At 52.2% G+C, this 23070-nt stretch overlaps 7 protein-coding genes across 7 annotated transcripts; 4 read left to right on the top strand and 3 right to left on the bottom strand.

Annotated features, from left to right (window-relative positions):
* Positions 1-1153: 1153 nt before the first annotated feature.
* Positions 1154-3469, top strand: BO95DRAFT_453041 (Zn(II)2Cys6 transcription factor domain-containing protein; the record flags this gene model as incomplete). The annotated part of the gene is made up of 3 exons (XM_025588187.1): positions 1154-1400; positions 1584-3397; positions 3452-3469. 3 exons carry the CDS (start codon positions 1154-1156, stop codon positions 3467-3469), a joined length of 2079 nt encoding a protein of 692 aa, XP_025442458.1.
* Positions 3470-3552: 83 nt separating this feature from the next.
* On the top strand, positions 3553-3975 carry BO95DRAFT_127481 (uncharacterized protein). Its single transcript, XM_025580488.1, has one exon. The coding sequence runs from the start codon at positions 3636-3638 to the stop codon at positions 3879-3881; it is 246 nt and encodes an 81-aa protein (XP_025442457.1). The 5' UTR covers positions 3553-3635; the 3' UTR covers positions 3882-3975.
* A 190-nt stretch (positions 3976-4165) lies between these two features.
* BO95DRAFT_442608 (ribonucleoprotein-associated protein) lies at positions 4166-5230 on the bottom strand. The gene is made up of 3 exons (XM_025586467.1): positions 5038-5230; positions 4886-4981; positions 4166-4784 (listed from the first exon to the last, which is right to left on the bottom strand). The coding sequence occupies exons 1-3, from the start codon at positions 5054-5056 to the stop codon at positions 4522-4524; spliced, it is 378 nt and encodes a 125-aa protein (XP_025442456.1). The 5' UTR covers positions 5057-5230; the 3' UTR covers positions 4166-4521.
* A 1163-nt stretch (positions 5231-6393) lies between these two features.
* BO95DRAFT_463525 (putative pre-mRNA branch site protein p14) lies at positions 6394-7180 on the bottom strand (the record flags this gene model as incomplete). Its single annotated transcript, XM_025588994.1, has 5 exons — positions 6394-6494; positions 6581-6708; positions 6782-6838; positions 6974-6997; positions 7149-7180. 5 exons carry the CDS (start codon positions 7178-7180, stop codon positions 6394-6396), a joined length of 342 nt encoding a protein of 113 aa, XP_025442455.1.
* Positions 7181-8086: 906 nt separating this feature from the next.
* On the top strand, positions 8087-12632 carry jhd1 ([Histone H3]-lysine-36 demethylase). The gene is made up of 2 exons (XM_025580486.1): positions 8087-11628; positions 11681-12632. Exons 1-2 carry the CDS (start codon positions 8296-8298, stop codon positions 12602-12604), a joined length of 4257 nt encoding a protein of 1418 aa, XP_025442454.1. The 5' UTR covers positions 8087-8295; the 3' UTR covers positions 12605-12632.
* Positions 12633-14422: 1790 nt separating this feature from the next.
* BO95DRAFT_127342 (uncharacterized protein) lies at positions 14423-17757 on the bottom strand. The gene is made up of 3 exons (XM_025580485.1): positions 17328-17757; positions 15391-16928; positions 14423-15318 (listed from the first exon to the last, which is right to left on the bottom strand). Exons 1-3 carry the CDS (start codon positions 17392-17394, stop codon positions 14860-14862), a joined length of 2064 nt encoding a protein of 687 aa, XP_025442453.1. The 5' UTR covers positions 17395-17757; the 3' UTR covers positions 14423-14859.
* Positions 17758-18038: 281 nt separating this feature from the next.
* BO95DRAFT_431707 (TFIIIC subunit 6 family protein) lies at positions 18039-19358 on the top strand (the record flags this gene model as incomplete). Its single annotated transcript, XM_025585022.1, has 2 exons — positions 18039-18152; positions 18261-19358. The coding sequence occupies 2 exons, from the start codon at positions 18039-18041 to the stop codon at positions 19356-19358; spliced, it is 1212 nt and encodes a 403-aa protein (XP_025442452.1).
* Between the last annotated feature and the right edge of the window lie 3712 nt (positions 19359-23070).

The raw sequence follows: 23070 nt of genomic DNA, 5'->3' as shown, positions 1-23070 counted from the left end.
ATCTGCACATCTTCACATTTTCACATGGCTGGACAGCTCTCACAGTCCCAAGCCCCTGAGCAAGCAACTACTCTGGCTTCATCCTCGAAACAGACCGCAACAACATCCTTTTCATCTAAAGATCGGTGAGAGTTGAGCGACACGCGACAGTCTGATAGACCGATTGCTTGCATGCATGCATGCAGAAGTGTTCTGGTATCTAAATCTGGTACGGTAACCGTACCGAAACTCCAACAACCGATGCTTCGATCGCAGCATCCTTGACGCCCTCGTGTCTGTCGGTTTTTCCCTTGTTTCTTTTTTCTGTCAATTCCCTCATTTCTGTCGCTAACTCACCACTTCTTGTTTTCTGACATTCTCACCCCCGCGTTTTATCCTTCTACTGCTCTTCTCCCCCCCCCCCTCTTGAGTGTTTTACCCCTGCTGTTGCAAATCCCCTCTCTCCCCTCTCTCCCCTCCTCCTGCTCCTCCCCCCGGGTTCGGTGCCTTATACCTCCTCCCCGACCGACTCTGGATGCGCGCCTGTTCTTGGGTTTTCCCCGCAGCCTTAACAAATTGAGCCCAGTCTTCGCTCTCCACTTCAACTTACCCTACCACAATTACGAATTAACGATCCTTTCCCACTTCCTTCGAATTGTCGCTCGCGTGACTGTGAAAGTATCGTTAGGATCTTAGTCTTATACAGCAATCTCAATACTCTCGTCGCATTTGACCCTTCTCGATCGAATTGCGGACCACCTCGTCATCTTACCCTCGGTGCCGCACGCAAGGTTCCCTTCAGCTCTCCTCTCCTCCGCCCGTCCGTCCTCTACAACCCTCCGTTTTGCGGCCGATTCCGCTCTTCGTTCTGTTCTCGCACTTCGACCTTTTTGTTGAATATACACCGTCCGTGCTTGGATTTCATGCGCCTAAACCACGAAACAACCACATACCTGCTCTTTCCAGATTAATTCTCTGGAGGACGCCCGAGAGATCGTACTCGAAAGGGGAAACACCGTGGTGCTGAGGCTGTGATTCATCCTCGGCTATATCGCTCACGTTCGAACATTGAGGTGGCAAGGCTTCCTTTCGACAGGAAACTGCACGTGCGCAACTCGGCCTCACCGTAAACCGACTTACCGAGTCACCGCTCCGTCGGGCTATTCATGCCGAAATGGACGTGGACACCAAGGAGAAGAGCTCCCCAGCTCCTTCGGTAGAGCCGACTGGACCCAATCACGACATCAGGTCGGCCGATGAGCAGTCGGAAACCCCCAGGACGGAGGTGAACGGCGACGAGAAGGACAAAGGTGTCGTGTCGCTTGGGCAAAAGGCAGCCAATGCAAAGGACCCGTCGAGGCCGCGGAGGAAAAAGGCGCGCAGGGCTTGTTTTGCTTGCCAGCGGGCGCATTTGACTTGCGGTATGACTGACCTTGTCTTTAGCTTTCCTTCTCTCCTCCCCTTTTGCATTGGACATTCTCGTGCTTTTCTTCGTATCTAGCTGCTCAGGCGCTCTGATTCGCTCTTCCTGAGTGACACGTCGCGGAACAGCGAATGTGTAGCTGGATTAAGGACGTGCAACTAATCGAGCTTTTTGCGCACAGGTGATGAAAGACCCTGTCAGCGGTGTATCAAGCGTGGGTTGCAAGATGCATGTCAGGATGGGGTCCGGAAAAAGGCGAAGTACCTCCATGATGCGCCCGACGGAGCCTTGATGCCGGGTATCGGTGGAAACTTCTACAACAATCCCCTGCGCAATAATAGTTTGCCGTTGTCAAGAAACGGCGCCAACGCCGTCAACGCGGCCGCGCCGCCGAACTCTGGAGCCAACTTCTATCCAACTCCCCAATCTACGTCCTACAATGTCTACCAAGAGAACCCAATGAACCAGACCTCGTTCCCATCGCAGTCGCCCGTCTCACCGTCCTACAATCTGAAGGCCACTCCTACCGTTCGAAACAGCAGCCTTTCGTCAGTCAATCAACAGCCAACGACCACGAGTGCTTCGGGTCCGCCTACCCAGAATCCCAACCCGTTCGCCGGTCCATTCTTCGATCCCAGTGACCCCGCCTTATTCAACTTTGATCTTTCTAGCATGAACTTCGAAAACCGGTACGGTGCGCTGGAGTTTGGTATGCTGGGACACATGGCGACAGGTGCTGGGGACTCGCCTAGCGATTCAGCCACGCAGCGCGGTTCTATGGGTCGCAGTGGCTCTGCCCAATTTGCGTCGACTCCAATCACCGGAGGGCCGGGGTTCGGGGAAAGTCCCGGCAACCAGCAGCCGTTCATGTTCGGTGACCCGCTATTAAACGAATGGCCGAACAGCCAGGCTCCGGGCCAGGCGCATGTTAATGTTCCCAGCGTCTACCCTCAGTCTAGTCAAGGGAACGTGATACCCGGACACTTATCCAAAGCTGATGCGCCTCATGCGTTTGCGATCGAAAGCGGCCCGGGCCATTTCAACAGCCCTGGCGCAACAACTAGTCCTCAAATGACGAGCGGCTTCGAAGAGTCTCCGTTTAGCGCCGCTATTCCTAGTAAGGCGAATGGCCTGGTTCCAACCAATCAACGACCTGCCATCACGACACCCAGTCTGAAGCACCAGAATCTGCATGTGGGAGTGCGCCGGCGACAAAGGAATCCATCCTCGATCTACGAGAGTGTAAAGGAGCCCTACGCATATACTAGTCGCTTCCACAATCTCACTGCCTTCATTCAACGGAGATTCCCTCCTCAGAAGACCTTACAAATCGCCAAGGCGCTGGCATCAATTCGACCCTCGTTCATTGCGACAACAAAGACGTTAAACAGAGACGATCTCATTTTCATGGAGAAGTGCTTTCAGCGGACCCTTTGGGAGTACGAGGACTTCATCAACGCTTGCGGAACGCCTACGATTGTCTGCCGTCGGACGGGTGAGATTGCCGCGGTGGGCAAGGAATTCAGTATTCTGACCGGGTGGAAGAAGGATGTGCTTCTGGGCAAGGAGCCAAATTTAAATGTGAATACGGGGGGCACATCGGTTCCAAGCTCAGGGGCCTCCTCCCGCAGTTTCACTCCGCGCGGGTCTGCGGGCGAGAATCAAACCCCAGGGCGGCCGCACCCCGTCTTTCTTGCCGAATTACTGGATGATGACAGCGTGGTGCAATTTTACGAAGATTTTGCCCGCTTGGCGTTCGGAGACTCCCGTGGCAGTGTGATGCGGACATGCAAATTGTTAAAGTACAAGACGAAAGAGGATATGGAGTTGGCATCAGAAGACAACCAACGATGGAACAATCACCTGCGTAAGGGTGGAATCGCTAGCGAGGCTGGAATGAATCAGCTGGGGTTCAAGGATGGCAAGGTTGACTGCGCCTACTGCTGGACAGTGAAGCGCGACGTATTCGACATTCCAATGCTGATTGTGATGAACGTGAGTTTACCTAACCCCGATCTAACCTTGGATCATATGCTAACACTCCACCAGTTTCTTCCGTGCATCTGATTTGTGCATGATGATTGAATGGTTGTCAGAGTCATGGCCCATACTGCATACTTCGAGATGTTTATTGCTTGTCTGCTATTTCTGCTTTTCCTCAGTACCATACCCCGGCCGGATTGACACCAAAAGTAACCTTAATGAGCCTTGATCTGTTTTTGACGTTCTTTTCATGACGGCTGTATTTTTGGAGGCTGTCTGGTTTGTGACTTTGTTCCTTTCTGTATCGGTACATATTGATGCACCGCATGATTCCCATGGAGCCTGCTCTTATTTTGTGTTTATTAAGGTGGGATTTGCGATAGAGTGGTGGGTGGACGTATTTCATTGTTGCGGATCATACCTGCAATCCCTTGTTTTCCTCCTCACGGGGATTTATATCTGTGCATCATCTTATCGCGATCTATATGTGGATTGAAGCACATTCGACAGGGAGCGAATTCATGAATGAGAACGATTATCGAAGTGAAGGAGTGCGTGAGGGGACGTTTCATTACAAATGCATTAATAGCAACAAGAAATACTCTCTGTACTCCTCGTAAGCTGATGACTTTTTGGTCATGTAGTGAGCTCGAGGCCTTGCTGGGTTGGCTGGCTTGATAGCACGACTATGGTTTGGTCGATAGACCGGTCTACGCACGTGCCGGTTTGGAAACCCAGCTTTAAAACAATTTCTACCCAGAACAAAGCAACACATCTTGTCACAAGCCAAGCGAACATCGTGGGATTCGACATTTAAGCCAATAAACTGTCTAAACCCAAGTAAAAGCGGAGGGGGGTCCATGGGTTCTAGAGAGCAAAATTGCTAAAGAAAAGAAGCAAATCGCAATCTCCCCCCAATCCACTAAAACACCCATCTCAACCACTCCCAGCCAGTTCCCCCCCCGAGCCTACCCGCAAAGCCAGCTAGCTCCTGCACGCATACCGAAGAGGTGGGGGAGGAAACATGGAAATCAATTACCCGTTGGAACAAACATAAAAGGCCGAATGGCGCATGTTCGTCATTTTCACCAGTCCACCACATAGAACAGGGAAAGAAAAGGATTGGCCCCGCTAGTTTACAGCATAAGTCTCTCAACCTTGTCCTTGAGGGTGCGGATCTGGCCCATCAGGTCACTGGCCTCGTTGGTGGTGATGCTGGCGGCGATGACGGGGCGGGAGACACCGCAGGCACGGCCGAGAGCGAGCTTGCTGGGGACGAAGACGTAGACGCAGTTCTTGTCCTCGGCCAGAAGGGGGATGTGCATGACGATGGCGAGCGGGGAGGTGTCGGCGGCGAGGATGACCAGTTCGGCGGTACCGCGGTTGAGGGTCTTGGTGGCTGTTGTGGGGGGAAGGGTTGGGTTAGTTGGAAGGTTGAAGAAAAAGATGTAGGCGCGATTGGGAAGATGCTTCAAGATGGGAGATCGTGGAGATGCTTACCCTCGTTGGCTCCCTTCTTGAGCTGGCGGTAGTGGGAGGCCTGCTGGACAAGGTCCAGAAGGCTCTGAGTCAGGCTCTCGTCGGCCAAGGGCCAGGCTGGATTATCGTCAGTGTATGGAAATTTTTTTCTTATGGCTTGGGAGCGTTCTTACCAGCAGAGGTATCAGCCATGGTGATAGATGGGGAAGATCAAATAAGAAGAAAGACGGAAGATGTCGTGAGAGATTTAAAAGAAGCAGGCTCACGCAAAGGATCACTGCCGCGGTGCAGGTCGAGATGCTGGAGAGAAGGTGAAGGGAGGAAAAGATGGTGGATGAGGTTTCAATCCTCATGGGCTTCCCGGGCTGCGGAAAAGAAAATCTTTGGAGGGCGGTCGCGGCGGTGGGGCCGGCAGATTAATGGGGACGGAGGAGTCTAGAACCGAAGGGGAAAATCTCAGTGTCTGAGATTTCAGGCACCCAAGGCGGCAGCCACGCATTAGTTCTGGACTTTTGGCGCCAAGTTAGTTAACTAACTTACATAGTAGAGGCTTGGGGTCTCATGCGAGTAACTACTGTACAGTACTTTACTAGGTACCTTAAGAGGTGTTCAAACAGCCACGATGGTCTGGGAGCATTCAGAGACTGGGTCAAGTGGCTACCTCTGTATCCAAAGATTTTCAGCCTCCGAGCATGCATCAATTCGACCCACCGTCTTTCTCCTAGGACGTAGTTTGAGGTCCGAATTCCCGTACTGTACTATACATGTGTATGGCACGAGCTAGTGCTTTAAGTTGCATATTCGGTATAGTGCATATCGAAAAAAATATAGAATCCTTGCCTATGTTTGCACTAAGTCACCGCAACCAACGACTCGCAAGTGGATGTTATGACTAGCTATAGCTAAGGCGAAACTGGCAAGAATATAAGCTATCGCACTAGTTGGCTAGCCTTACGCAGGCCGCTCAGGGGGGGAGCAGGGACCACTAGGCATACAACTACATGATCTTCACCGGGCTGATCCACTGACAACGTATGATGCAGCCGGTGGGCGATCGTGGAGACATGGACTAAACATTCTGGGGCCCTAGGGCCCCAGGGCCTCAGCTGCACAAACCTCTATCCATTCAATCGTCCCAGGTAGATACAGTACAGTGGTATTATTGCTACAAACTTCACACATAACAATGACGTCTGCACGCCGCATTCCATAGGTTTGCCGCAACAGCCGCAAGTGGCCGGCAATCGAAATGATTATATTGATAGCAGTGACTAACCGGTGCATCGGAATTGATCCCAGCCTGAAATAACCCATTCTGTACCACTTTCTACTCCGGACTTCAGCCAAGCCAGAGTTACATTCAATCTACCCGCCGGCAACCCTTTCAGACCCATGAATGAATAAGAGCGATCATCAAACCCAGAGGTGAACAATAAACGCCGAAAACCCCACAACCAACCCATGTGAACACGCAACCAGCTGCCGGCAAAGGGCATGCGGAGAAAGCGATAAAAAAGCATATCATCACGTCATTCTATACCATGCTGCTGTTTGAGACGTTCCAAATTCTCTTGCCTTTCCGCCAGGTCCTCTTTCGATTTAAGCATTTTTTCAGGCTGATGGTATAGGACTAGAAGTCGGAGCAGCGAATGTCAGCCGCGCAATCCTTCTCGTCCGATGACCGTTCCGAGTGCCCACCGCATGGAGAAAACATACCAACGAGATATCTGTTCTGGAAATTGAAGCCATTGAGTTTATCGCATGCCTGTTTGGCGTCGTGAACGTCCTCGTATACGACAAAGGCAGTGCCCTTGGAGTTGTTTGCGATTCCCTGACGTATTTGTCTGCCGGAGACAGCGTTAGTTGCGGAGTTGACGCTAATTTGGACGATGGCGCGTGAGTCACGGAGAGGCCTACCGGATGGGACCGAATTTGCCAAAGAGGTCGAAGAGTTGCTCCGCTGTTACGTTGTAGCTAGATAAGGACCCAAGTCGTTAGCATTCATGTCGTGATTGACGAAATCATATGTCGCGGAATGTATCCGTTTGAATAGCGATGCGACGATCGACAGGCGGGTTCTAAAGATTCCGAGTGCGAGGAAAGGCATACTTGAGGTTCTTGACAAAGAGAATCCTGGAGGCCCGTTAGTCATAGTTTGAACCAGATCCAACCTTCCAATAGAGACAAGAACGCATGCCCAAGGCCCCTGAAGCCCAAGAGCGAAGCGGGAGACTATGGCGGGCTACCGGAAGGGGAGGGGTAGAATTGTTCGAACAGAACCTACCGATTGGCTTCGGGGGCGAGCTTTCGGCTCATTCTCGGGTGGGACAGTAGATGCTGTAGAAAGACGTGAAAGAAGGAATCAAGGTCGAGTCAGATACCCAACGGGGGTCTGGAGGAAGCTATATGAGAAGGAAGAGAGGAGAAGAAGGCAAGAGAGGAACAAGAGAGAGGGAAGCAATATCCGCGACGAGCACGAGGTTCGGGAGAGACTGGGCTGCCTTGCCTGATCGGGATTAGTCGCCTCGGAGGAGGAGCCTCACTTTTAATGGGAGTTTGATGACAGTTGACTTCCTACAGCTCTCATAACAATAGAAAAGATGCAATAGAATCTTTATTTAGCTTCAGAGTTAGGATATGACCTTTTGGAATGGTGCTAAAGTACTCTATAGTCGTATTCTGGTGCCGTAAACGATTTACTAGGAAGGAGTAAGTTACAACAGCAATACTTTTTTAGGTAGGATGACTGCCTGAGGCAGATAGCAGAGGATTCTCTTTCTCTCTCTCTCTCTCTCTCTCTCCCTCTGTGTGTCTCTACGCCGGGCGCCTTGTCGCCCTCCTCCGTCCGGCGACTCCCTCCTCCTCCTCCTCCCCTCTCCTCTCCTCTCCTCTCGGCCTCCATCGCCGCCCATCGTCCCTTGCCAAACCCCTCCTCCTTCCTCCTCCTTCTCCGGCCTTATCTTGAGGCGCAACTCTTCAATCGCTAATTTTCCTTTATCTTCTATTTCTTAAATTTGCCGTTTTCTATCTCCGCTCCGCACCCTACTGTAGTGCAGCTTTCTTCCGTTGTCTGCTTTCTTGCGCGCGCGCGCTCTCTCTCTCTCTCTCCCGCCCGTCGGCAGAGGCTCGCTCAACTTCCCCCCCTCAACCTCCGCCGTGCGACTCTGCTCTGTCGACTTCCTCTCTCCCCCGTCTCCCCCCACCACTTCTCCCCCACCAACCTTCCTATTCGGACTTCTATATTCATCTCATTATTCCTCGTGCGAATCCCATTCTGCCAGGAATGACTTTCTCTTTGCCTGCGGTGGCCCGTCTTTAGCCCGTGTGGTCAAATATCCCCGCTTCGCACCCGTCTGCCGCAAGCACCTTTTCTCTCCTCCGGGCCTCTTCTCGCTCCTTTCCCGCTCGATTTTCTATCTTCAGGCCTCATTATGATTAGTGCAACATCCTTTTCTACCCATCTCGGGACTCGACCACCGCGTTACCGCACTCCCTCACCTCCGCGACGCGCCGTCGAGCCGATTTCACCCTGCTCAACCTCCGACATCCGAGCCTCATGGATTGACCGCAGCATCGCCAGGGTGGCTGCCTCCGATCGTGACCAACACCCCCCGAACCATGCCGGCTATCATGCTGCAGATCATTCCGCTACTCACCGACCGAGTCATGGCAGATCGAGTTCGACCATCGACGCTCTCGCGACCATCGCTCTAGCCACCAGCCCTACCTTCGCACCTCTCTCCTACCGCCCCCCTTCTCAAAACTCGACACCCGCATTGTCGCTTTTCCCTCCCGAAACCATTGAATCCTCCGAACGTCCCGCCAAGCGACCGCGCTCAGAAAAAGATCAATCGCCGTTCCATTCCCACCGGTCGCTGCCCGTGCACGATGCAAATTCTTCTGCGGTGCTTGATAGCATGAAGACGGATGCAGAGCTTCTATTGAACTTTGCCCGACCCAACTTCCAGCCTACCATTCAGCCCGCCAAACGAGTCAGCATAGATGAGCACGCTCTTTACACCGGAAGTGAAACACAGCGTTTTGATAGGATTGGGTCCGCAGTGGGATCATGGGCCGCTCACACCGAAATCTCTACCCACACCATTTCAAGCAATAGCGCTCTTCCACCATCTCGAATGAGGTCACAGTCCGATGGATCAGCAGCCATTGCGCGACCAACAATACAAGGCTTGCGACCTAACACCAGTTCTTCAACTCTTCCCCCGATACTCTGGCAGGATGAAGTAGTTGCGGAGGATGATCACTGGGGTTCAGCAAACAAATACATCTTCAGTGGCACACAATTCAATCTTCAGGCTGCCGATGTTATGCGCGGTACCCATGCAGGACCGATGCCGACGGACCTGCCTCCCAAGACGGAAGACGATACGGAGTCGGAGGAGTCAGGTCAGGCTAGCTGTGCTGCTTGTAATCTCGTCCGCATACCAATAGACACCGGAGAGCAGGGTGATGTGACGTGGATTAGTTGCGACGGCTGCAAGCGCTGGTTTCATATCGTCTGCGCTGGGTTCAAAAATGATAGAGAGGTGCGGACTGTGGATAAGTTCATTTGCCGCGCCTGTGGACCCTTGCATGGACGGACGACATTTGTTCGCAAGTCATCTCGCGCCCGTACCGCAATCGACTACGCTGGTCTGAACCAAGGGCTTGTCAAAGCTGCAACAGACTCACTAGAACATCATTACATTGAACCTATTCGCCAAGGCAAGATCCGGTTCCTCCCTGAGAATTTCCCCCGCATGCGCCCGGAGCTCATCACGGCCGAGTACTTCGAAAGAGGCAGTGGCATGACAGAACCGATAGTCATCCCTGCCGAGTGGAATACTCGCAACTCGGCCCCGACGCTACCTCCGGACTTGGACGCTCTAGCGCAGGAAGCGCCCACGCAAGAGATGTTTGATGAACTCCTAGATCATCTCGATGCGGGCGAGCAAAGCCTTGAGCAAGTGGTAGACTGCGGCCAGGATCAACTGGACATGGTGATACCACAAGGCTTGACGGTTAGACAAGTGGCCGAGCTCTACGGACCCGAAGAGAGGGTCGAAGTCATCGATGTCAAATCTCAACAAGGAGAGGACAAGAGATGGACCATGCAAAAATGGGCTGATTACTATGAGAGCACTGGTGACAAAGTAGTGCGAAATGTCATCAGCTTAGAGGTCTCACAGAGTCCATTGGGCAGGCTCATCCGACGACCAAAAGTGGTTCGTGATCTGGATCTGCAAGATTCAGTCTGGCCCCGTGAACTTCAAGCAGTGGGAGACTACCCAAAAGTACAGTTCTACTGCTTGATGTCTGTGGCCGACTGTTACACCGACTTTCATATTGATTTTGGCGGGTCGTCCGTCTACTATCATATTTTGAAAGGCAAGAAGACTTTTTTCTTCATCCCGCCAACGGACAAGCATTTGAAGAAATATGAGGAATGGTGCAATTCGCCCGCACAGGATACCACCTTTCTCGGTGACCAAACCAAGGAATGCTACCGCGTGGACCTTGTTGAAGGCGACACAATGTTGATTCCCTCCGGCTGGATCCATGCTGTTTGGACTCCGGAGAATAGCCTGGTCATTGGTGGTAATTTTCTGACGAGGCTGAACTATGGGATGCAGATCAAGATTGCAAACATTGAGAAGGACACAAAGGTGCCGAGGAAGTTCCGGTATCCTTTCTTCCAGAAAATTCAGTGGTATACTGCGTTGAAGTACCTCGAGGAAGACCCGGTTCCCCACGGTGTTCTCGACGCATTTGCACAGGACGACAATTATCGCTTTCATCGAGACTATCCCATATACTATGAATTTGGAGACAGGACGAACACTGCCCCGCTGGGCTCTCCTTATCATAATTCACGCTTCTATTCACAAGCAGAGTTGGAAGGCCTGCCAGACCTTGCAAAATACCTTCTGCGTACCGCCTTGATCGCTGGGTCCTACCTCGTGGAAGGGGTAACGATGGATGCTAGGAATGCAGTCAAACGATCAATACCGAAGACGCCAGGCGATCCAGTCGACGTTGTTAAGCAGTTTGGGATATGGGTTGCATGGAAGCGTGGAAACGAGAAAGCACCTCAGTGGACTCGCCCCGGCGTGATCGAGAGCAACCCAAAACTCAGCCTTGTCGAGAAAAAGCCAGCTGGAAGACCTAGTCGTCGCTCAGAGCGCAACGTGGACAGCCAACGTACTTATGCAGAGCGACAGGCTGTGCAGCGACTCCCGGAGCCACCCAAGGATCTGGCGATTCAATCGAGCAACAAGAGCAGCTCCAGTTACAATGTGCCTTCAATCACGGATTCTCATATTCCCACGAGCCTTTCCAGCGCCAACGCAGGTATCAAAGAGGAGCCCGCGCCTAAGCCTCGAACAGCACTTCGGGGCTCGGGGCTCGGTCCCAAACGGGTTGCATGTGATGCTTGTCGCAAACGCAGAATCCGCTGCCATCACAAGGACGAACAGAATGATAGCCAAGCATCCAAACAGACAGCCATGGGTGCTTTCGGTACCGGGGTCCATTCGCCGGCGCATGATGCAGCGTCTGCTCTGAACTCATTGGCGGCCATTGCATCGGAAGCAGGTCTCCAGGACAATGGTGTTAGTAGGAATATGGATCGCTTCGAAGCGTCATTGATCACCGTGGGCACCCCGCATCCATCAACCAACAGGCTTAACGAACTCAGCCCCGAAGGGCAGAATACCGGAAAGAAAGGCCGGAGCAAGGCCTGTGACGACTGTCGGAAGAGCAAGGTTCGTTACGCCGTTCTGCATCTCGTGATATACATTTGCTAACTGACCATAGCGCCGGTGTATCCATGATGAGTATGGAAGAATTGATCCCATCAAAGCTCAAGAACGAGCAAAGCCACGAGCCGCGGCTTCTGTGAAACGGCCACGTCCCAATGAGGAAGGAATCGGCTCCGGTGTCAGCAAACGGATGAAGCAAGAAAGCACTTCTCCTGTGTCTCGGCCGCTCCATCTTGGTAACAGAGACCACGCTATGCTGGATGTACATGACCATGTCGGCCATGCTTCTAAGGATCTGGACCTACATGACCCATATACCGACCTCCCTCACGAGGATCAAGATTCTCCACAACAAGCGCCAACGGACAAGGAGGCCCAGCTCGGGCAGACCTCATACGCATCACCGCCTGCCTTTCAGTCCGACACCGTGGTAACAAACGAGGCCAACTCTGCTCTTGCTTCTAAGCCCACAGCTACGCTCGTATCTCCACCGACTTCGTTGGCGGACGATACCGACGTTCCCAACGATTATGCAGATGGTGAAGGAGAGCATGTTGTGATTCTTCACACGCCGACATCTAGCTCGCGACACTCTTCCCGTCAGCCTCGCCAGGTCGACCGGTATATACCTGAAGTTCATGTGATCAAAACGAGCAAGTCGACGACGCACACGCCCAGCGCACGCCGTTCATCCTTCGGCGCGTCAAGTACCGGTGTACGTAGGTCTACTCCCGGCCCATCTTCGGGGACCAAGAAATCAGCGTCACGGCCCTCGTCATCACATAATGCGAAGAAGAGCTTCTGGCCGATGGATGAGAAGAAAGGCGAGCGTGCTCCTGTAGCCTCGATTTCCCCGGGCCAAACCAACAAATTCACGAAGCGTGCGGCTGACGACGAGCCGGATGCTGAGAGTCTTCGTCTGATCCGCGAACTTCAGGAAGCCGAATTCGGTCTTCGGAAGCGATCTACGAGAGCGTGAATCGACGCTTGATCTCTTCAGTTGGGGCTGGGTTTGATTTTATTCAGTGATATATCTAGATTACCTTCATCGGGCAACCGGCTTGTCCGAACCGAGAAGGGTCCAACCCACCGGTTCGGCTTTTTCCTGGGATGCGGAGTTTGAGAGTTTGGGGGAGTCCGACAGACTTGGTAATGCTTGTTGTTTTCATCATTCTTTGGTCTGATTCATGGATTGCGATTCCATTTGGCGTTCTGTTCTTTGGTTGGGTGTTTTGCGGCTTTTCCATTACCCCGTCTTGCTTATATCGTTCGAGAACCCTTTCAGCCTTTTCTTTCATGTGTGTATCCGGCGTTACTGTTTTACGGTTGGGCTGTTTTGATACGGCCAGTCGCCTGTCTAGATGATGTTCTTTCTGGTCCAGTCGTTCCTTCTGGCTTCTCTCTTTATCTCCTGGCCCATGGTCAACGTTCAAATCTCATTCCCATATGGGGAGGATCGTCCTCGGAACATGAGGCGACCTGCTGCTTTACCTGCTGCTACTCATTTGATCCCAGCGCTGTTTGTACTCTTCATCTTAATTCGGGGATCCCCTAGAACCTATTCCCTTCGTGTTGCTGGACGAAACCTGGGTGGTTGCTGATCTTTCCCTTCCGTCTTTTCGTCACCTTGAAGTGGCCTGCGATGAGTTGATCTTATTTCATTTTTTTCCTCTGCTTTCATGGTACTACCCCCGCCTGCCTGCCCATACTTAGCTTGCTTTGCAATTCCTCCACCTTATATGATCGTAGCGAGTAATCTTCCACAACAAGAATTTCCATTGTGACCTGCTAAATTCCATTTAGACATAGCACTCAGTAGCTTACGGGACTAGAATTCGGTGTGCCTCCTTCGCCACAACCCTCCCTCACAATCTCCACTAGGGTGTTCTCTCCGATACCCTCGCTTCCAAAGAGCGAAAACCCGCCATTTTCCACGGCCGGGATGTAAGGCTAAGTCTGCGAGGGAAGCCAGGCCCTGGTGGTATATACTTAACACATTGATCATAATCCCCGAATGATAACGGACGTGGACCGTCAAGAGGCTCTAGATACCTCCTTCCCGATTCGGTAACCGTTCAACCTCTCCAGCTCAGCTCAGGGCTGGCATCTATGATCTATGATCGCCGCGTGCAACACACCAACATAACTTCCTGTGAACGTGAGGCGCTTTTGAAACGCCTGCCCCATCTTATGCAGTTCAGAAAAGCTACGGATGCAAGGGACTGAAAGAGTAGTCAGCTGACGTGGTGTGCTAGAGCAGCCCCCGCGAACCTCACATTTCCTCTTACCCATGGAAGCATTGGAGAGACAAAAGATCGCGCGTCAAACAAACGAGAGTCGCTACAGACATATTGGGCACAGTCCGTTGGTTTATGATCGAGTTGGGTAGGTAGGTAGGTAGGTAGGTAGGTAGGTAGGTAGTTTCGGGGCTAGCACAGTCCAACAAGTCGAGTTCCAAAGGTTCCATGAGTCCATTCTTGGACTTAATAATCTAAGGTATGGTGTTCTTGATACTAGTACGCCGCGGGGTGTGCGCGCTGCTCTATAGTTCTCCAGTGGGCCAAGGAAAGGCTCCTGGATTCCCCTCCACCCGGCCCCCCGCTCTCCTCCTGCTCCGTACTTAGGGAGCTTGATCATTGGAGCGGTGGATTTCAGCTTGGCTAGGTGGAATTATCGAAAATGAAATCGAAAACCTGCGAGGTTATGGGGACTGGCCAACTGGTCTTCCCGAAGCAGCAGACTAACAGAACAACTGCCAAACTTGGCAGATGTGCTGATTGTTAAGGTTAGAAAGCTCAATCCCCAACGCATGCATCAACTTGAACCTGTTTGACCTTTTTAGCATGATGCTCTTGATTGGGAGATAAATTTGTAGAATAACTCTATTCAGCACCACAACCTTCCAGCCACAGCAATATGTACTAAATGACCGAAATACACATCAAAGATAATGACAACGACCAGGCCGGGACTCCACCACCTATGATCCCCAGCCAGGACAAACACAACGATGTATATCATGTAGTCAAATGGTTAGTGGTACGTACTCCGTGATTTTCGTGTCTATCATCGCCTCGTGGTTCGTTGGTTTCCAGCCCAGACTCGAACAGAACGCCAGTCATCAATGCAATCATGCAGATAAATAACATGCAGGGGTATATAATCCCACCAAAATGGTAGTAGCAGAAATAATCATGAGAGCGAACGGTAGAAATAGACATCCGACACCAGCCTCTAATTACGCGGATGCTCAGCCGGGTTTTCGACACCCGCACTTGCCCAGCGGCGAGGGCGAGCCTGTTCACCAATGTAATTCTTAATCACGCAAGGACTGTCGTCAGATTGCTGACAGACCTTGCGCCGATTCAGGTGCTTGAAGCGCGGGCCTAGAGGCCCGTTCACGTAATGATACTGACCCGCAAATCGGTACTGGCGCTCATCGCCCAACGGGTAGAACTTGTCGCCCCAGTGCCCATTGAAGTAGAACCACTCAATAGGCGCCGAGGGGCTCACAATCGAGGCCCGGAGCATGTCGCTGGGGAAGTCATACGTGTATGTGTGCACGTTCAAGAGCGGGTCCCACAATGGACCGCGATTGGTCTGGTCATGCAGCAAGCCCCAAGGCAAGATGTAGGCGTGCACGCCAGGAGTAGCATACATAGCATGGGTGCCAAGGGCGGAATATATGACCGGCTGGTTCACGGTCAGTGGGGGAGACTAACGATCCGGGGCTGGATGAAGTTATGGGGATTGATTATGACTTACCCGTTGGCCGATCTTCTCGACGGCTTCGTAGCTGTATGCTTCTCCCGCTGAGTGGGCACTGAAAAAGAGGGCCTTGGGCCGGCCATTATGAAAGCGCACAAGACAGTGTTCCCAGTCCCCAACATGGTTGCCAAATCGTACGTTCAACACCACGTTGCCAAGGTTGAAGCTGTAGAAGAAGAACCAGAAGGCATCCACAATGCCGTTGCCTTTGTCCATCACCAATAGGATGGCTGGCGCATTGCTGCGCCCGCCCGTAGTCTCAACATGGATGGGCTCTCCACCAAAACGCTTGCGCAACTCGTCCCGCAAACCTTCATCTTGTTGTAGATCCTCTGGGCGCAAATAGCCGAGTTTCTCAGGCGACCACTCAGCATCGTTGTCGCCGCCATCCAAGTCATCTCCTTCGCGGAGGGCATGGGCTGAATCGTACCACTGGGCTCGGTCACCAGGTGTGTCATTCGGGATGGGCCCATCAACCCGCGCATCCCAGTCAGGCCAAGACTTTTCCAGGTCCCTATCAGGATCGTCAGGGATATTCTTGTCGCCTTCCATCCACGAAGGTCGATGCTCGACATTGTCGTTGCTGGTGAGAAACACATTGTGCCCATCCTGCCACTGGTTCAATTGATCCAGGTCATTTAAAGTGGGATGATCCCAATACGATTGGACTGGGGTGTAATTGAGCATAGGTGTAATATGATACAGGTGTTCAGCGATGTCGCAAGGCCAGAATTGCTCATCGGAGAACAAATGGACCAGCGGCGCATACTGGAAGACATAGTCTGGGATTTCGCGGCGGGAGCGTTCCGCCTCATCCCAAGCGGCCTCGGGATGGGCGGAGTCATTGAATTGGGCGGCACGCCAGGCGGAGAAGTCTTCGTTGGACCCTTGGCCAGCCGCCGCGACGGCCTTGCGGTGGCCGAAGCGGGGGCGCACCAAGCGAAAGTGGGCGGTCCCACATAGGCCGAACCAGCGGCAAGCCTTCCGGTCTAGCCAGGATGGAGATGACGAAATCCAGCGACGTTCGTCCTGATCCTCCTCGTACCAGATGAAGGCCGACGGATTAACAGCGCGAGCAACACTGTTGATCACGACATAGGCAATCAATGAGGATAGAGTGAAAATCGCTGCGGTCGTTGCGCGCACCATCTGTTGACCGACACTCGCAGAAACGGCTGGATCGGCGAGTTGCGAAGGCGATTGGGTCGATAAGGCTACCGAACTGACCTTGTCTGGATCGCTAACTTGATCTTCGAGATCACGGTGGGCTGTGGACGACAAAGGGTGCGTGACCAATTGCCCGTTCGGGAAAGTAGCAGACGTGGTCGAGGATGGATCGGGCTCAGCGATCAATGCGAACGCATCGAGAGGGTTGACAGGGGATGAAAGATCATGAGTCCTGAGAGGGGAGGAGGCACAGAGCAGCGACGAGGAGGAGAATAATAATATTAAGCAGAGAAGGATGGAGGAAGAAAAAGAGTTATCAGACCGAGTAACCAGACCCAGAGCTGGGCGCCAGGGCAGCAGGGGAGACACTATAAGAAGCCGAGAGAAACGCGGCCATGATCCGTCAGCCGGACCAGGTCCGTAGGTTCGAGAACAGAGATTGAGGAATGGAGTCAGGGCGCTTTGTTGGTTCATGGAGCTTGCCGGGTAGGGCAGAGCCAGGACGGCGCATCCGGGGACATCCGGATATGAAGAGGATCGCCCTATATGGGTTTGGTTTAGGGCTGAGAACAACAGGGCATCGGTGACTCGGGACGAATGGAAAGATGGGAAAGAGGGACAAATGATTAGATCATAAAGGAGGAGGGGGAGACGGACGGATGCAGGTGGAGAGAAGGAATGCCAGCCCGTTCCGCGGTGAGCCGGTGACAATGAATAGAGAGAAGAAATAACATTCTAGACAGATGAACGGAACGGGATTCACTTACTACTGCTACTACTGCTGTCGTGATGACGACGATAGTGATGATGATGATGATGATGATGAAAAGCCATGATGATCAACAATGATACCAGTCGAGCTACTTACTTAACTCTCCGGCTCAAAGTCGAGACTTGATTGATGATAGAGTGGGGATGATGGAGCGATAAGTCAGAGAGCGAGAGCGAGAGCGAAAGCAAGAGAGACAGCAAAAACAAGCCTAAGGCCCAAAGCAGAGCCAAGGGAATGAATGATGCAATGCAGCAGTCTTTCGTCAATTCGATTAGTCAAGGCTGAAACCAGTTAGACTGAGTTGATGATCAGCTGGATCATGCGGTGAAAGCTGCGATGAAAGCTGCGATGAAAGCTGCGATGAAAGCTGCGATGAAAGCTGCGATGAAAGCTGCGATGAAAGCTGCGATGAAAGATGCTCATGAATGAGTTTACTTGTTGAAAATGATAAGCAGAGCAAGAAGAAGAGCCGATGATGACTACACAGTCTGTCTAACTACACATAGATCTTTACCCCAATCGGGCAGCCGCCCGCGATGACTCGGGACCTATAGATTGATCGATTCCGGACTCACCGCCTTGATATGCCGGTTCTAAACTTATTCATGTGTTGATGGTTGATGGTTAACGTTAATGGATACTACTACTCTCATCAACTCACGGTTCTTCAGGGAACAGACTGTCCATACTATAAACCAACCACACCATGTCGCTTCCTCCGCCCATCCCGGTCGATCCGGCCATGTTAGTGGACCAGCCCCATCCCGATTCCGACATCGACTCTGACTATGAATATGAATATCATCCCACCGAAACTGAGGTCCGCCTTGGCATCCCTCCCTGCCTTGTTTTTTTCCACCCTCTTTTCTTCGAATCCTTTTTTTTTTTTTCACTTTCATTCTGCTTCTAACACCTATCCGCCACCTAGACCGTCTATCTCACCCTTGACCTCACGTCTCTCCACGGCCCACTTCGACCTCCTCGCCGTCGACAACCTTCCGCGACTGCCGCCTCATCAGCATCAGCAACAGCCACCAACATCTCCGACGAACCCGATGCCGCTGAGTTCACCCATGTGGAGTCCCCATCCGATGGCCTACAAATCCTTGGGCTTCACACCCCTAATCCCATAATTTCATACCAGAACCAGATCTTCAGCGGCACCTGGGCCGATCAACTCGGCACCGACCTGATCTTTGCTCGTCCAGACGAAGGAGGGAGAAAAGGAGCGGAGGAACAACCAGGGGAGACTGCACCGTACGACCCGTATGGTACCCACCGCACAGAGCAATCCGACACTCCTCTCCGTCACGGACACACCTTCGACCTTCTCGCCGCCCCCAGCATTAAGATTATAGGCCGCAAAGCCAATCTCATCTCCGCTAGCCAATCCTCGGCGGTGGCAGCAGCAGCAGCAGCAGCAACAGCACCGGGATCAGATGAAGGGGTAAACCCTAACCTTGGGCAGTCTGACTACCCCCCTGCTGGCCTTACGCCCCCCGTATCAACAACCGGAATCATCCGTGCCCCCAATCACCCCGCAAGCAACCAAATGCGGTTCCTCGAACGTCTGGCCAGTCTGAAGCGAAGCAAGGGAGAGACCGACACGGTGCGCACCGTCTTCAGCACCAAACGGATCCAGTCTGACCATGCATCGTCGATGGGCGGGCGGGCGCTCGGCTGGGCGCGCACCGACGAACAGCTGGCGGAAATCCAGCGCTTGAATGAGCTGGCGTTGCAGGGTGATGCGGCTGCGATGGCCGAGCTGGAGGCGCTTTACACCCGGCTTGGTGAGGATGTCGAGAGGGAGGTGGGGAGCGATGACGATGACGATGACGATGACAATGACGGTGATGGCGATAATGACGATAATGGTAATGATAATGATGTCGAGATGGGAGGCGTGGAGGGAGAGCCGGAGGTTGCGGGGGAGGATCCCACGCGGGATCTGAATCACGACCAGTACCTTGACCCGGAAGAGTTACTCTCGCAGGCTCGTCGAGAACCTCAGCAGCCGCAGCCTTGATCCATGCTCTTCGTTTGACTGACAACATCCTCCGTTCAGGACGGTTAATCCTCCTCGACATGGTTACGTGAGAGGACCATGATCAGAGGCTCCAAGCCGAGGTTCATCTTCCAAAGGGGAAACAAGCTTTAATAGTCACGAGTACTATTTCCACCGCACTGCCCGGCGGGCTCACTCGGCCCTGCCGACGCTCGCTAGCACAAATCCTGAACGCCGAACAGAAAAGCGTATGAGTAAGAGAGTCGGCGGTAACCGAATCGGATCCGGGATGGGTCCCTTGGTTTTGCATGCACGCTACCCTACTAAGTTATAGCTAAGGTAGTTAGCGCCCTGCGGCATACGAAGAACTACTGCAATCGCGTAGAGGCTAGAGCCCGGCGCTACCATCACGATACCGTCTACAGATGTACTGTACCGAGGTCGGTCTTCTGCCATGTCGACAATGATGAACCATGGCGTCATCGGGTCTCGGGCTGCAGGTACTCGTAGACTCTGCATGTGACGGGGAGTCCGGAGATCTGCAACGCGTTCACCATCAGGGTTGACCCTCATGATTGGATGGAATGCACGTTTGCTTGGAAGGGGATAGATAAAAAAATGATTTATTCATCTTAACAAATGACGTAGTGGGATCTCATCCCATACAGTATCACCGAATATTCAAGACTATTTCCTGTCGCTCGCCCCCCTCACAACAATACTATAGCATATAGAGTAGATAAATCAGGCACTGGTCTATTTTCCCAAAGGTCAATAGACCCGAGCAGTCGTGCACCGTAGCAAAAAAAGAAAGAAAGAAAGAAAGAAAGAAAGAAAGAAAGAAAGAAAGAAAAAACACTCTGACTCAAGTCCGCTGCACCAAACGCTTTTTGGTCAATCGATCTCATTCCATTGACATGATTACCATTTAAAGCTATCCCCTCCCCCAACCCCAACCCCATAATATACACACCATCTCCATCCCAATGGAAGACAAGACAACAGAACAAACCAGATTTCAAAAATAGAAAAGCAATCCCCGCCCCACTCCATAGAGTAAACATCACCCCCGAAAAGCGATGAAAAGCGCAAGGAAGTTTTGACCCACCGACACCAGAAAAACAACCGAATAGCCCAACACGCAACACCCGATGTCAATTAAACAGAAAAAAAAAGGCACCCAGGAAGCCTGCACGGTTTGGAATGCACCCCCCCCCCCACCCCCCACTACCCCCATAGATATGATAGCCGGGTCCACGTGGGAGGTGCAGAACCAAGCTTGAACCGGGATCTTGCAATAGGGCGAGAGGGAGGACAGAGCCATTGCCCGCTACTGTCTGGGTTTTGTAAAAACAAAAAAAGGTTTGGGAATCACCGGCCCCATAGCGCTCTCGTCTCGACCGGCGACGGAGGGGGTGGAGGTGGAGGCATGGGCACCTCCAGGAGCCCTGTACTCGTTGTTGGGGTTGCTGCGCCGGTAGCGCTCGCCGTCCGGGCTGCGGACTCGACGGCGATGGACTTAGGAATGTGGTTGGCGGCGGAGAGGATGGCGGCGGAGATATCCTGAGGGAATGTGGAGGAACAGGCGGGAGTAATGAGGGTAGGACGATGGCGTTGCGGGGACGTGTTCGCCATTCTGTGCCTTGTATTATGCTTTTCTGTGGTGGTTGTGGTGTTGTTGCTATGGTTGAACGGAATTGTAGTTCAGGGTGTATGTAGTTCAGGGTTCGGAGGTGGTTGTTTCTTGGGGGTTGTTCTGGATGGAGGAAGGTTCGCTATAAGTTGTTGCTAGATTTAATAGCACTGCAGTTGAGGGATTAGCAAGAAGTACATCTACAAAGGCGTGGGTCAAGGTAGATATAAGTAATATCAGATGGTAGGCGGGCACATGGCAACTCGTCGAGACAATTCGGCTGACGAGGACCCGTAGGGCCGAGAGGGAAGCTCTGGGGGGTATACAGTACATGCTGGAGCTCCGAAATTCGCCGAGGCAGAAAGGATTCCCGGGGCGCTGTCATGTCAATGGAAAGTAAATGAATTGCTTACCTCATTTAGTGAATCAGAAATGGTAACAGTAATAGGAGTGGCTGTTGTAATAAGTACTGTAGTGTTCCGAGCAAGGTCTGGTTTGGCGGAAGGTACTGGGTGGGTTGAAAGGGTAGGGGGAGATGCTTTTTAAATCCCCATTGACCGAGAACAATGAGCAAATGAAAGAAGGATTAGGAGGGCGACAGAATGCAGGGCGAACAAGCCACTCGACGCCAGCAGTGTACAGTACAGTCAACTGTATACAAGGAAGCACAACCACTCGTTGAAGAAGGAGTAGTGTAGTAGTAGTAGTTAAGTTAGTAGTTAAGTTAGTAGTAGTAAGTTAGTTGCAGGGGTGAATCTGTTGGGGATGGGAAGTCGCCCGAGTGTTTTGAAAACGACAGATGGAATTCCAATGCGAATGATTAGTGGACTCTACACGGACAGTGGATAATCCCCATGCTCGATCCTTTGTACTATTTATTTCTCCTGGACCTCGAATCGAGAATCCCAACTAGGTTCAGGGCTGGGGACGCCTCACCCAGCGACTCGGTCCAAAGGGTGGGTTGAAGGCTGCATGCTTGCCACGACGACGGGACGGCAAGACAGGACAGGGCGGGAGAACTTCCGGGGAAGAGCTGGGCTTCTTCCGGGGGAGGAGACGAGTAACTTGAGCAACTTGAGCAAGAGAGAGATAAATCGGAGTGAACAATTAAAGAACAAAAACCGGGTCGTCAAGGGATGGAGAAAAACCCGATGGGGTAAGGATTCAGCCAGGGCGGATGGAGAAACGTACGTGTGCATTTTGTGGGGAAAGCGAAACAAGGGGACGGACAGGACATAACTATATCGTAGTCGCTACTAGTTACCTCAGGGTATGGTGGATGCCAGATGGATGAAAGGAACCCTGGAATTGAAGCATAGTCGACAATGTTGACCTGGAGGAAGAAGATACTCTGAGTATGTTGACTTACGAGTCCACTCACGGAGTATGTGTACAGTATGTACATGATGCATACGACCCCATCCTTCTAGAAAGATACCCAGCAACAAAGAGAACTCCACCGGGAATCTGTGAAGTCAACAGTAGTCATTCAATGAGTGGCAACACCCCCCGGTTTCATCTTACTGGGTATGAGTATCTGATTTCTATTTCTATTTTCTCCTCTCACGCCACCAAAGCTGATCCTCCCTCCCTCCCTCTCCTCTTTCCCCCGTATGGTAGGTAGGACTGAGTATACTGTGCACTCGGTATACATGCCCCAGAAAATGACTGCAACTGCATTGTCCCTTTTCAGTAGTCAGGATAGCCTAGGACTACTGTATCCCCATGATCCATTCCGGAATCCCTTAAATGCCACCATGTACTGTAGTGCACTGCACCCTGTAGAATCAAACATAGAGACAGACAGCTCTCCAAACCAAGCAGGATGAACCAGGTCTACCTGCCTTTCCCTCCCCGAGTCCCCCCATCCCCCCATCCCCCCCATTCCATCCCTCCCCCATCATTCTAGAGAAAGCTGTACACAAAAAACAAGCGAAGCAGATCATATCCCATGCAGTCATGATCGACAGCTTCAGCAGCAGCAGCACCACCACCACCACCACCACATGCTCTAGTCAAACCCTCTTTTTTTGGCCTTCATCGTCCTGCCTCCGATAGCAAGCCCCCAACAAGAAGAACAAAAAAAAAAAAAAAAAAAAA

This window comes from Aspergillus brunneoviolaceus, assembly GCF_003184695.1.
Source record: "Aspergillus brunneoviolaceus CBS 621.78 unplaced genomic scaffold BO95scaffold_32, whole genome shotgun sequence".
In the NCBI taxonomy this organism is placed as follows: domain Eukaryota; kingdom Fungi; phylum Ascomycota; class Eurotiomycetes; order Eurotiales; family Aspergillaceae; genus Aspergillus; species Aspergillus brunneoviolaceus.
Note: the sequence above shows the minus strand (reverse complement) of the source record. Positions and strands in the feature narration are given on the sequence as shown.

Coding starts and splice junctions, on each gene's coding strand:
- BO95DRAFT_442608 (XM_025586467.1), bottom strand. Junction 4,785..4,885: donor CAAGAAGGGAGCCAACGAGG/GTAAGCATCTCC, acceptor CCCCCACAACAG/CCACCAAGACCCTCAACCGC.
- BO95DRAFT_127342 (XM_025580485.1), bottom strand. CDS start 17,394: ATGGCTTTTCATCATCATCATCATCATCATCACTATCGTCGTCATCAC. Junction 16,929..17,327: donor CGACAGCAGTAGTAGCAGTA/GTAAGTGAATCC, acceptor GGCTTCTTATAG/TGTCTCCCCTGCTGCCCTGG. Junction 15,319..15,390: donor TCGAGAAGATCGGCCAACGG/GTAAGTCATAAT, acceptor ACCGTGAACCAG/CCGGTCATATATTCCGCCCT.
- jhd1 (XM_025580486.1), top strand. CDS start 8,296: ATGATTAGTGCAACATCCTTTTCTACCCATCTCGGGACTCGACCACCG. Junction 11,629..11,680: donor ACGACTGTCGGAAGAGCAAG/GTTCGTTACGCC, acceptor AACTGACCATAG/CGCCGGTGTATCCATGATGA.
- BO95DRAFT_127481 (XM_025580488.1), top strand. CDS start 3,636: ATGACGGCTGTATTTTTGGAGGCTGTCTGGTTTGTGACTTTGTTCCTT.